This window comes from Trichophyton rubrum (assembly GCF_000151425.1).
Source record: "Trichophyton rubrum CBS 118892 genomic scaffold supercont2.1, whole genome shotgun sequence".
NCBI lineage: Eukaryota > Fungi > Ascomycota > Eurotiomycetes > Onygenales > Arthrodermataceae > Trichophyton > Trichophyton rubrum.
The window spans coordinates 2,341,022-2,353,624 of NW_003456428.1; the positions used below are offsets into that span (position 1 = coordinate 2,341,022).

At 47.1% G+C, this 12,603-nt stretch overlaps 7 protein-coding genes across 8 annotated transcripts; 4 read left to right on the forward strand and 3 right to left on the reverse strand.

Annotated features, from left to right (window-relative positions):
- Positions 1–1,217: 1,217 nt before the first annotated feature.
- TERG_00880 (uncharacterized protein) lies at positions 1,218–2,474 on the forward strand (the record flags this gene model as incomplete). Its single annotated transcript, XM_003238845.1, has 1 exon — positions 1,218–2,474. The coding sequence occupies one exon, from the start codon at positions 1,218–1,220 to the stop codon at positions 2,472–2,474; it is 1,257 nt and encodes a 418-aa protein (XP_003238893.1).
- A 658-nt stretch (positions 2,475–3,132) lies between these two features.
- Positions 3,133–4,286, forward strand: TERG_00881 (uncharacterized protein; the record flags this gene model as incomplete). The annotated part of the gene is made up of 2 exons (XM_047747669.1): positions 3,133–3,456; positions 3,537–4,286. 2 exons carry the CDS (start codon positions 3,133–3,135, stop codon positions 4,284–4,286), a joined length of 1,074 nt encoding a protein of 357 aa, XP_047603632.1.
- A 772-nt stretch (positions 4,287–5,058) lies between these two features.
- TERG_08669 (uncharacterized protein) lies at positions 5,059–5,468 on the forward strand (the record flags this gene model as incomplete). Its single annotated transcript, XM_003238847.1, has 2 exons — positions 5,059–5,197; positions 5,407–5,468. The coding sequence occupies 2 exons, from the start codon at positions 5,059–5,061 to the stop codon at positions 5,466–5,468; spliced, it is 201 nt and encodes a 66-aa protein (XP_003238895.1).
- Positions 5,469–6,359: 891 nt separating this feature from the next.
- Positions 6,360–6,957, reverse strand: TERG_00882 (uncharacterized protein; the record flags this gene model as incomplete). Its single annotated transcript, XM_003238848.2, has 2 exons — positions 6,360–6,410; positions 6,478–6,957. 2 exons carry the CDS (start codon positions 6,955–6,957, stop codon positions 6,360–6,362), a joined length of 531 nt encoding a protein of 176 aa, XP_003238896.2.
- A 1,412-nt stretch (positions 6,958–8,369) lies between these two features.
- Positions 8,370–9,243, reverse strand: TERG_00883 (acyl carrier protein; the record flags this gene model as incomplete). The annotated part of the gene is made up of 6 exons (XM_047747670.1): positions 8,370–8,401; positions 8,532–8,570; positions 8,655–8,703; positions 8,765–8,845; positions 8,918–8,935; positions 9,016–9,243. 6 exons carry the CDS (start codon positions 9,241–9,243, stop codon positions 8,370–8,372), a joined length of 447 nt encoding a protein of 148 aa, XP_047603633.1.
- Positions 9,244–9,571: 328 nt separating this feature from the next.
- TERG_00884 (NADH-ubiquinone oxidoreductase 23 kDa subunit, mitochondrial) lies at positions 9,572–10,433 on the forward strand (the record flags this gene model as incomplete). 2 transcript variants are annotated; one of them, XM_003238850.1, is made up of 3 exons in its annotated part: positions 9,572–9,858; positions 9,980–10,245; positions 10,303–10,433. In XM_003238850.1, 3 exons carry the CDS (start codon positions 9,572–9,574, stop codon positions 10,431–10,433), a joined length of 684 nt encoding a protein of 227 aa, XP_003238898.1. The 2 variants fall into 2 exon arrangements, with proteins under 2 accessions (XP_003238898.1, XP_047605265.1); XM_047749193.1 differs by lacking the exon at positions 10,303–10,433 and having other exon boundaries at positions 9,980–10,268.
- A 536-nt stretch (positions 10,434–10,969) lies between these two features.
- TERG_00885 (uncharacterized protein) lies at positions 10,970–12,436 on the reverse strand (the record flags this gene model as incomplete). Its single annotated transcript, XM_003238851.2, has 1 exon — positions 10,970–12,436. One exon carries the CDS (start codon positions 12,434–12,436, stop codon positions 10,970–10,972), a length of 1,467 nt encoding a protein of 488 aa, XP_003238899.2.
- Positions 12,437–12,603: the final 167 nt, after the last annotated feature.

Sequence of the window (12,603 nt, forward strand, 5' to 3'; positions counted from 1 at the left end):
CTGCAGGCGGATCTTATGGCTTCGAAAGAGACCGAGCAGCTTCTCAAGCAAGAGCTCATCGAGAAGGACGCCTATATCGACACGCTTAACAACAAGGTGACCCAGCTGCTGATCATGCGCCCTGATCCGTTTTCCCCGTCTGATGCCCGAGGGTCCCGGAAGCATCTACCTTCGCCGGCTCCATGTGACTGGAAACGGGCAGAAGAGCTCAAGCACCAGGTCGCTACCTGAACGTCGTAGGCGAGCCAGTGATGATATGAATTATGTGATAGATAAGTGTTGTCTGGGTCATCTATCAGTTATTCGGTCCCAGTTTGTTCACTGGTTAGTGATGGTTCTGGATGTGTGTATCTGTTGTGGGTTTACCGGGTATTGCTGTCGGAATATCACATAATTAGTTGTCAAAAGTTTTCTGATTAGCATTCAAAATAAGCAAATCAATAACTAAATAAATAAAAGGATAAAAGTCCATGAAATAGCCAGAGGTAGCATATATCCCTGTTCTCTTTCATGATGGTATTGGTGTTGATGCCTGGTGTCTCGTCCTATCGGCAGCACTAAAAAGGGGCTCAGCCAACGAAACCCGCAGGGATATGGGGCGTTTCAGAATCGCTACATCACATTCCGGACGCTTTCTACACGGAAGATAATACCGCAGGACGGTGCCTGGCACTACCTAATGCATGTCAAGTCCATCCACGAGTTATACACCTGCAGAGAGGGGAGTCGCAGCCAGAAGGATTCATCGATATCTTCTCGCACCAACTAATTAGTTAAGTAACTAGCGACCCAAGCCGCCGAGATGATCATCGTCAGAAGCAAATGATATTGCTCGTTGCCATGGGGCCATCGGGGCAAACAGATATAACTAGTCATCGTCCGTATAACCGTATAACCAGAGAAGCTGAGTTTATCGAGGTTGACTGTGACTTGCCGGGTGTTGGTTCATGATCAGGTCATGGTGACGCCTGCTGACCGACTCCCTAAGCCACCTGGTCTGCCGCTTGCTGCTCTCATATATCAACCTAAAGATCCGGCTCTTTGCTGTCGTTTTTTTGATCGGATAGCTTCACGACTTGATAACTGACCTCGATGAGACTCTAGATATCTACTCGAGCAAAACGTTGAACTGTTTCATCTTCGAAGAGTCTCGATATCAACTACTGCCATAAGTAGTACCTCTATCCCCCGAGAGTCACCACTCCACGAAAGTCGCTATGATCAAGACAACCCTGCCCGAATCAGCAGAGACGCCAGTGGAGCGACAAGACCGTGAAAATGGAGGCTTCCCTGAGGTCGAGAATAAGCTGGCTTTGGATCCTACTTCAGTACTCCGAGTAGCTTCATGGGTCGCATACTTCACGTCTTCAGTGAGCTCGAAGCTCACCACAGGCAACCAGCTCGTCGATCCAAAGAAACACATTGTCTGGCTGTTCGACAACACCGCATATCAGCCTGATCATGGTCCAGTATATGGACCTCCTGGATGGAAGACTCATGTGGTCGGATGCGTGTTTGAGAAACACGGAAGACGGGATATTGGACGATGGGTGGCCATCATCGCTGATTTGGTCGGTCTAGACGGCAATGCAGGGCTCAACGACAAAAAGGCTGTCCGCAACCGGATAGCCACGCGTGTTCAGCCCTTCCTGAACGCCGTTGTACCAAATCGATTCATCGACCTAGAGGTCCCGGTTTCAAAAGAGGAGGTGCACGAGTTCAAGCTAAACAGCTCCAAAAAGGATGGTATAGCAGAAGATGATATCCTAATAATCCCAGCATTGGGCATCCATGACGGCTCAGTGGTGGAATCCCATGCGAAGCACTGGGGTCCTAAACCCCCGACGATGAAGACTGTCTTCGCAGCTCAAGATGGCTGGGCTGTCATCTCAGATGTCGATGACACGATCAAGTACACTCAGACGCCGGAGGCAATAGGCATCCTCAAGACTACCTTTGTCGATGATCCAAAGCCAATTGATGGTATGCCAGAGTCGTATAAGCATATCCAAGAACGCCTCAACCCAACTTGGTTCTACCTTTCGGCTTCTCCATATAATTTATATTCATTCTTACACGGCTTCCTTCGCTCACTCTACCCTCAAGGCACACTTCTTCTACGCGAAAACTCATGGATGGACCTAGCTGGCCTGCTCAAATCCTTCACCCAGGGAACGCAGGAATACAAGGTAAACCAGCTGGCCAAGGTATTTGGATGGTTCCCGAGACGCAAGATCTTGTGCATTGGTGACTCAACCCAGAGTGATCCAGAAGCTTATGCAGAAGCGTATAAGAAGCACAACAACTGGATTAAGGCCATCTATATCAGGAAGGTGACTGATGTGGCGAATATGGAGGGCAAAAACGATCCCGAGAGATTCGAAAAGGCATTTGAAGGTGTACCGCGCTCCGTCTGGAAGGTGTTTGAAACCGCAGATGAGCTTGACCAGCTTGTGGAAGACCTCCAGCATTAGCAATGCTAGGGGCCAGAGCCACGACGTGATGATGATGGCCTACCAATGTCCACCCTCCTGTCCATTCTTCTGTTCCTTCTCATATGTTTTAATAGGGGGTATTTCTGCTGTTTTTAACCATTTTGCTTTTCTTATTTCGAATTCGGTTTCTGGGCTGTCAAAATGCATCCCATGTTGAATTTAATGGTGCTCGCTCAGGAGGGGGTTTTCGTTTTCAATGCGGTTCGTTCATTTTCATACGGGTCGGCTGAACTCTGGGTTAACCTTTCCACAGCATGCGTTCTTCCTTTGCTAATAATGAGCGTTACTTATCCTGATAGCCTTCTGCCCTTGCAAAGTGGTGCGGCTACAATGTCTCAATAGGCTAATATAGCTATTTAATGTACAATGTTTCTGACGTCATATCAACGTTCCGGTCTCTACGGATTCCAGAGCACGGCATTTCTAGGCTGAGAATCAACTCAGTGGACGCCTTCTGCAACCAAGCCCGATCTATCCGTACGGATATCACAGCTTCCGTCCTCAGACCATAGGTATTCACACACCAGGAAGCTGTACGCCCTGTATAAATGCACATGTCTTGTCGCCTGTGCAGATTGATAATACGGCCCCTTATGCTATAATTAAATCACCATTCAAGTATAATATATGGTAAACCATGGCAGACCAGGAACACATTCCCCCATTTATGCCGGCCGTCCACCTACCCCCCGGACCCTATGATCCATCCTCTCCTCCGCTCGCTTCCTCCCTGATCTATGACCCCAAATTCCCAACGCCTCGACCAAACCCATCTCAATACCTGATAAAAGTGCTCAGCACCGCCCTGTGCCGTGATGAACTCACCTGGCCTGAAGTCATATCTAATCATCGCGCCTATCAGCCGCCTATCCCAGGCTACGACGTTTGTGGTACCATTCTCTCAACACCGTCAGATGACGAACACACTTACGACGGCCCTAAGTTCAAAGTTGGCGATGAGGTTTTCGGATGGTTGAGCGTGCATCGAGGAGGAGGGCCGCTGATTGTGCTTTGGCAGAGGAGAACGAGCTAGCATTCAAGCCGAAGAACGTCACGAGCGTCGAGGCAGCGAGTATTCCTCTTTCGGCTATAACTGCATGGCAGGCTTTTTTCGCCCACGGAAATCTAAAGCATATTGCAGACAAGTGCGGACACCTGGACAGTGAAGTAGTGCGAGATGACTGCATGGATGAAAATGGCAAAGAAGGGGTCAAGCAATTGCATCCTCGCAGCGAGCCTGTCCGAGTGCTGATAACCAATGCATCTGGCGGAGTGGGAGTACAGGCCCTTCAGCTCTTACGGTCAAATACGCTATTCGGAGACCAAAAGTTCTGGATATGTGGCACATGTTCGAGTCGAAATGCAGCCTTTTTGAAAGACACCTTGCACATCGATGAAGTTATCGACTACACTGTTAACCCGGATTTGAGTGAAGCCTTTAAATCAAAGGGCTGGGATCCTGTTGACTTTGTGTTTGACTGTATAGGAGGTCAGTCGCTGAAGCAAGCCCATTCCCCAGCTGTCATTTGTGATAATGGCTCGATAGTCAGTGTTGCACATCCACTCAAGAAGGAATGGGGAGATTTGGGAATTGAGAAGAGAGGGCTGAGTAGCCGGTATTTTATCATCGAGTTAAATGGGAAGCAGCTGGAGAAGATAGGTACACTGGTAGAAAAAGGCGAAGTCAGAGGCTTTGTTGACCGGGTCTTTGAACTGCACAGAGCCAGAGAGGCTATGGAACTGGTTGAATCGAAGAGGGTTCGAGGAAAGGTCATCTTGAAAGTTAACTAGCTGTGATACAATCATTCTGATGGTAACCAGAAAATTTGTATATACAAGCATCACATTACATCATTTTCAATTCCTTTATCCTAACTGGATATACGTAGTATTAGGAAGAGAAAGGAGAAGGGATTAGCGACTTAAAAAGCTGTATGTTAGTTATTTGACTTGGACAGGAAGCTCCACCGTTACTAAAATAAGTTCAACGAGTTAACTAGCTAGTTAGTTCAACCAATCAGAAGCGGCTGTTAGCAACCTTTGCTTGGCAAGTTTGGCCGCGGTGGAAAAGCATGGCTTACTAAGCACTTGACCATTTCAACCTCTTACCTACTTCACTAGTCGGCCAGAGCTGGAGTACTTACCTCCATTAGTTACTCGAACAACATACAATCGACCGCCATTCATTTGAATTTCCAGCTGCTATCGTGGCAGACAAATGTTCGACGTATTTACTTCGCAAAGTATGGTATATCTGCGCTGTTTGAGCAGATATTTCAGGTACCCCAGACCAGCTCTTCCGAAAGACCTTTCAAGTTTACCGTATCAAACGATCGATACTGGTGAACAGGTTGAAGAAGGGAGGCTACATTTTTATGACCATGAACAGTTTTATCCTGTTCATATAGGTGATGCATTTAAGTCAAGATACCAAGTTGTTGGGAAACTATGCTACGGAACATACTGTATGGCCCTTCCATGACCTGGTGTAAGACTCGTCTGAAGCTGAATATTCAATAACGGGCATCAATACTCATCAATCAAAATATCAACTCAACTACAAATGCTTTCGGAGGAAAAATGTGAAGAACTCTTAGCTTACAAGCATCCGCAGAAGCTTAAATCCCCACGCCAAAGAGCACTGTATATCTGGAAACTCTATGATTCATTTGAGATTTCTGGTCCCCATGGATTCCATCAATGTTGGTGTAACAAGCAATGCATCTCAAAACTCTTGAAATGATGGGTTTAAACCCCGAACCTCTGAATGTTCCTCTCCTACGAATGATATAAAAAACGTCTTTTGACTGTCCTAGATTTCTTCATACTGAAGCTGAAATGGTTTATACTAGTAATATATCCTACACGCTTATCTCTGACAGCGCTAACTTTTTTATATATATACTTATAGATTTCAAAGTAGACAACCTGATGCTCACTGTTGAAGATAATCCTATGATCGAGGATTTGTAAAAGTAGACCTAGAAAGTCCTACTCCCAGGAAATTTATAGATGAAAAGTGGTAAATCTACAGGTCTCGTTATTTTTCTAGGCCAAAAAATGACGATCGGGGCTATCCGAAGCTCTGTGACTTCAAAGAAGCTCGAATAGGCACTGTTCACCGTCCAGAACAACCAGGGAACTTCTCGATGAACCCTGGCTAAATATTAGATAAGATGTTGTTATTACTCTCTTGATATTTGATATAGTGGAAACCTTAAGAGTCATTCAAAATCTGTAAGGATGTTAAGGCGGTATTCAGGGGTAAATGTTGGCTAAACGCCGATTCGAAGGTATGAGATTCAATTCTTGAGCAGTAATTTTTAGCTCGGTGCATCATGGTATTTTTCCATACCTCCATATTCCTGTTGGATTTATGCTTAAGAGGCGGAGCAAGGCTTATACCCTCCAAGTTCTGAGCACTGCAGCGTGCACAGCCTTAGTGTGTGCATATTATTTTGTGTCTGTCTCTACCTGCTTAGACCGCTCGGGTAAATGAAACTATTCAAACAGAATATCGAATGGAAAAGAGAAGAAAAGGAGAAAGGGAAAAGATTCCAGAGTAAAGACATATAGGATTAGAAGCATAAATAGAAATGACTGGATCATACCGGGAACTCTTGAATAATGCAATCATTTTAACATCTCTTCTCCAAACCTTTTAAGAGTCCGGTAGGGCATGACGAGGGATAAGGCGCTAAGAACATATTTGAGCATGAGCCAAGAGAAGAGAAGCGGAGGGGATGAAAGAGGTGTCCGGATAATGATAGAAGGTAAAGAAAGGTAGATGTGATGAAATGAAGATATAAGACATTAATGGGCATTGAACCAGCTTTAATAATAGGTCAATGTAAGGGGGGCCTCTTAAAGCAAGGAGTCAAGGCGAGTGAATACTCCTAAACATGCAGCCACAACCTATACAAAACGGTTAGACTTTGAGAATTGATTCTAGACGCATTGCTGATCATGTGTCCTGGCTTACCTCGAGCTGGAGTTCCTTGTCCTTGGCCTTTTCAACCTCTTCTGCCACGGCTTGCGGTAGATTAGCTCCGATAACATGTGCGCCAGCGCCCTTATTCGACACAAATGGCCACTGTGAATATTCAGCTAACAGCTCATCGACCTGTGCAAAAGCTCGCTCCCTAGCCTCATGCCCCATGGTTACAAGCGCATTTTCCAGCACATTCGCCGCATACGCAGCGCACACCAATGCGATAGTTCGCAGATACCTGAATTCAATATCTTCTGGAAGAAACTGGTTCGGGGGTAGCATGACAGTGCGGCTGCTGCAGATGTTGCGGACTCTCTTGTGTAATTCTTCCTTTGCGCCGCCGTCCGCGACCGGATGTGTGGCCATATCAAAGAGCAGGAAATTGCGTTTTTCGGTTCGGAGGACACCTTTGTCGACTAGACCTTTGGCGAGCCGTTCTCGTACTTGCTTCAGCTGATAGCCAATTTTCATTAGATTCCAGGTCTCGCCTATGCTTCAGAAGTTAGATTTATTTTTATCTTGCTATGATATCAAGAGATAATGGTGGTAAAAAGTGGACTAACCGCTCATAAGGTCGATCCAGGAGCTCACACTCATTTTCTCACTAGCTTTCATCATCTTCAATGCCTCGTCCAGCAAGACTTCTCCAGTCAAGGTATCATCGATAACCTCAATTATCCGGTCTGCAAGGGGGAACCGCCGCCTCGATGAGTCTTTTTGCATACTGATTCGACCTCGGAATGCCAGTTCAATCACAATACAACCTCGTAGTGCATATGAGATATTTTCGTTCCAAAATGATAAATATCCCTATAAAATAGGCAAAATGAGAATGATTAGACTGTGTTATTCATGGCTTTGACCCTTTTCTGGATAATATTACCTGCTTATCTTTCAGGCCCAAGAGCAGCACCTCTTCCATAAGTGTGAGCTTTGGTTGCTTACTCCGCTCCTCATTCTCACTGATATCTCTCGGGTCAAATGCAATTTTATGTCCATTCTCGCCGGTGAACGAAGACTCTCCACGGCCTTCCTGGGATGCCCCGTTCAATGACGCCGGCGAAGCCACTCTGCCGCTCTCAGCACCGCCGTCTCCTCGACCAGCTCCTCGCCGGCGAGTTAAGCCGCTGGTAGACGCCATAAGGAAACAAGGAAATAAACCGGGGAGCTCGCTAGTAGGTCGGTAACGAGCCGCAACAAGCTCAGGGAACAGCTGCGTATGGCATAGAAATGCGCGCTGGGTGTTCTGAGGGGGGTAAAAGGGGAGAGAACCAGGCAACTTCGAAACGGTCGCAGCAATGGATGGCTGGCGGCAACGGAGAGCTAAGAACAGGACCGGAGTAGGGTAGATACAATTACAAGCACCGCATGCACAGCCAGAGAATCTGAAATCTGGCACACTCGGGAAGTTGTTGTCTTGCAGTCTTTTCCTCGTCTCTGGGGGAAGGGAAGAAGCGATAAAAATCGCGTTGGTCAATTTCGGCTTGGCGGCTGTCAGATTTTAGCAGCTTGCAGAAACGGCGTTCAAGCGAGAAGTATTCCTGTATATATTCTGCCCTTGTTAATATGAAACCTGGCTATTTAGCGGAGTAATATTTTGTGTTGTCTACCAAGGTTGCCATACGGCTGCATTGCTTGTGGCTTTTTTGGACGCCGTTAAGTGAATGATATGCGAGCCAGATGCCGTCACGAGAGCAGTTACTTCACACTGAAGTCAAGGTACAAAGAGACGCCTCGCTGTCGGTTTGGCCGGGCGGATTAAACACTCCAGGGAAGAAAGCAAGACAAAGGAGTAGAATACACATGAGATATTCTCTAATTATATCAAAATGTGATCGTTTGAGCTGATGTACACAATATAAAAAATGAACTTGGAACGACAATCATAGGACCGGCGCCTTATTTTCACGCATGTCTAGAATAGCTTAGAAAATTTTGTTGGAGGCTTAGTCCAAATAACGAGGCTCGACAGTGCCATTTAGTGAGCTGTATGGATTGTCAGCTTGGAGCCTCCGAGGGATTTCAACAAAGCGGCGGCTACATACCGTCAGGTGCGGAGAGGATATAGTCAACAGCGTTACGGACTGTGATTTAGTCAGTAAATGTGTGGACGGCAGAATTAGAGGCCAGGACTGCCATCGTCTGGCCCAAGGTAAAGAATAACATACCGCTGTGGATCTTCTCGGCTTCCAGGTCTGGAATCTCAATGCTGAACTCCTGTTTCCTCAAGTCAACACCTAGTCCGTCATCCAATTCATTTTAACAAGCGAATTATTACCTCTTCAATGGCCATCACAACCTCGACGGCGTCCAAACTGTCCAATCCAAGGTCATTTTGGAAGTGCGACTCGGCGTTAATCTTGATAAACGAGTAAGAATCCGCAAATTGGTGATAGATCAGTCAAACGGGTCATATCTGCTGTATACATACCTTGGAGGCATCGGAAACCTGTGAAATTTCCTTCGTTAGTAACAGCGATAGACCGAAAATCCAATACATCAGAGACATGAAATTGGTGGTAGCCGTACATTGTCAAAGTTCTTCAACAGGTCAATTATTCTACCCTGGACCTCCTGCTCGCTAAGGCCGGCCGGGGCAGAGTACTGTCTTATGGCCTGGTAGGCAAATCTGGGAGCTAATTGAGCTTGTCTGGCAATGCTGGCGGCGACTGGGGCCTGGCGAGAGACGGGCGAGGCAACTCGGGCAACGCGAGGAACAGACGTCCTCAGCGATCGGATGACGGCAGAGCGGAACATGGTTGCGGTATATGCGGTCTGTAAGAGGATCGATTGAGCAGGAATAACAGCTGTGCAGCGAGATATCTTGTCTTCCAGATGCGTTTGCAAGCTCGTCGGCGTCGTTCGTCGTCGTCGTTTTGGTGTTTTTTGTCAGAAAGACATGAAGTCGTAGTTTTTTTGCTTCTCAGCCCGCCAGCCAATCAGAGGCCACGTGAACAGTCTTACCTTTTCACGCTTAACATCAAAAAAGACGAACAACCGAAAACCGCAAGAAAAGCGACGGAAGACAGCAAGCTAGATCGAGATCGCGAGAGAGGCAGAAGAGCACTCGATCAATTGAAGCATCATGGTCTCGTCAAGGGCTGCCACCAGGCTACTGGCCTACCGAGCGCCGTCACCGCTAACCCCGGCGTATGCCTCGTCCGTCGTCCGCGCATCAACGTCCTCCTTCTCAACCTCCGCCATCAGAGCTGCCACTCCCGCCGGGCCACCACCCTCAGGCTTCCGTCTTGCTCCTCCAAAGCGATGGGACCAGCAGAGCGAGACCTCTCTCGATAGCGCTACCAAGTACTTCCTCATGGCCGAGCTGTTTCGAGGCATGTACGTGGTGCTGGAACAGTTCTTCAGACCTCCGTATGTACCGCCTTTCTATATATACATGTCCGGAAATTGTTATTCGACGCTTGATGATTTAATTGCTGGTATCAAGGAAGATGGAAGTGCATACGGTCAGACAGGCTAATCGTTGAGATAGATACACAATCTTCTACCCATTCGAGAAAGGTCCTATCTCCCCCCGCTTCCGTGGCGAGCACGCTCTCCGCAGATATCCCTCTGGAGAAGAACGATGCATTGCCTGCAAGCTCTGTGAGGCTATTTGTCCTGCCCAGGCTATCACCATCGAAGCTGAAGAGCGTGTTGATGGAAGTCGACGAACTACCAGATATGATATTGATATGACCAAGTGCATCTACTGTGGATTCTGCCAGGAGAGCTGTCCTGTAGATGCCATCGTTGAATGTGAGTTGCATCCTTACTTCTAAATGGTAACCGGACGATACTAATACTTGTTACCAGCACCCAATGCCGAGTATGCTACTGAAACCAGGGAAGAGCTTTTGTACAACAAAGAGAAACTGCTAGCAAACGGTGACAAGTGGGAACCAGAACTCGCCGCTGCTGCCAGAGCAGACGCCCCCTACAGATAAAACTTACATACATACATACCCTTGGGCACATTTCCTCCCTTTTGCCTCCTTCCCCGTTCCTTGATCCCTCTCTTTAGTACTTGTACTAGTTTTCTTCCCTTTCTCTTTTTGATTCCTGTAAAATGGATCCTCGGAATTGATCGTTAGAATAATCGGAAACAATCCAATTGAGCGTTGTGTATATCATTAAAATACTGGCGGAAGCTTCAAATTACTCCCTCTAGGGCGCTCGCTATCGATAGTTCTGATACTTATCTTGTTACCAATATATATACCATATTTTTGACCCTCATAACCAGCATATCAATCGTATCAAAAGCAAGTAAAAGATCATGTACATAATGATAATATTAGCTAGAGCTTAGCTAATTACACGAGGATGCACAGTTTTCCACAGAACCCAATCGATCAATTATCTTTTCCCTTTCCACAAACCACGCACTCTAACGCCATAATACAAAAGGTAAAGACACGGCTCGGATGCTATGAGAAAAGAACACGAAAGAAGAAGCGAAAGAAAACAAGGAAGCCGTTGTCTACTTCTTCTTAGACTTGAAGCCCCCTTCAAACCCAGGCCTGCCTTTCCCTTTGCTCTTGGTCACCTTCTTCCCACTCTTGATCCCCTTGTTCTCCTTTCGTTTCCGTAGGTTCTCATCCCTCTTCGACTGCCTAATTTCTTTTCCCTTAGCAACCCCATCTATTCTCTCTTTCCATTGCTTCTCGCTCCGTTTCTTAAGCCCTTCTTTTCTATGCAGAGCTTTCTTAAGCAATGAAACGTCATCCTTGACACGTTCTCCATGCGCTCTCTTCTTAGCGTTAAGCCACATATCCTTCTCCTCTATATCAGCGCGTTTCTCTTCGTCAAGGTTAGCAAGGCGAGCCTTTTTAGCCTCTGCTGCCTTGAGGGCCGTGTTCGCATCCTGGGGTCCGCGTTTCTTAGATGCATCTCGGAGGCCGGTCATGCTGGAATCCAGCTGTTGGCCATCGGCAAAGACCACTCGTCCAAAGGAGAAGTTGTTTGGTATAGAGGCTATTGAGTCGGCCGGCGATGCAGGCGAGGACAGAAGAGAGCCCGGGTTCTGGGTAGAGAAACGTTTAGAGATGGCCTCATCACGAAGTCGTTGCTCTTCTTCTTTGGCCTTTTGTCGTTGTTCCTTCTTCTGGGCACGGCGTGCCTCTTCACGTTGCCGTCGACCTTCGATGAGCTCCTGTCTATTCTTGGCGGGTTTCCCATTAACACCGTCGGCATGACGGGCGGCACGAAGTTCTTCGATACGTTTTTGTAACCTTTCTCTTATTTGTTCAGGCGTACGCTGGGGTTTTCCGAGCTGTGGGGATGGCTTGTTGTCGGTAGTAGTAGCAGGGATGGAGGTAGACGATTCGGTAGACGGGACAATGGAAGAGACAGATGAGCTACCCGAGGGGGGGTTGGATGGATCTGATGCATTGTTCGGTGAAGTGGGAGCAGTTGATTCATGACCTGCCTGGCCCTGCAGGGCTTCAGAAGAGAATCCTTCCAGGGATATATCTTCCATTTCGCCGTCACTTTCAGCAGAATTCTTGATGTTTTTCGCTGTAGATTTGGCGGGTTTCTGTACTGATGGCGACGGTTGTTCAGTTGTATCATCGGCCTTTGATTTAAATGGCTTAGAAGAGGCTTCTACGCTTGCCTGCTGCTCTCTCTTCGCAGCCTTTAGTGCCGCTATTTTCTCCTTTCGTTTCTCGCGCTTCTCAGCTTGTTTCTTCTTCAACATCTCCTGCTTTGCCGCTTTTGCTTCACTCTTGGCTTGTTGTTTGACATCTCCATCTTTGGTTGTTTGGTCTTCAGGATTTGAAGTAGCAGTGGCCTTCTTCTGCTTCTTTGGCTTGGAGTCTCCCCGCTTAAGGCCCTCCCTCGGCTTCTCTGAACCTAGAGGTTCCTCCTCCGAATGCGAGCTATTCGCATCTTGAGTCTCGTCTTTGTCTGTTTCTTCTCTTTTCCTCTTTCTGGCATTCTCATCCATCACATCCTTTGCCGATTTTGAGCTTTCGGGGTCTAGTTTGGCCCTCTTTGCGTCTCTAGCCTGTTCCTTGGTCTGCTTCTTCCGCTGCCATTGTTCCTATATTCAAGAACTCAAATATCAGCAATGGATTCAGAAAGGCCAGGTGGCAGATGCATAATAGCACTCCG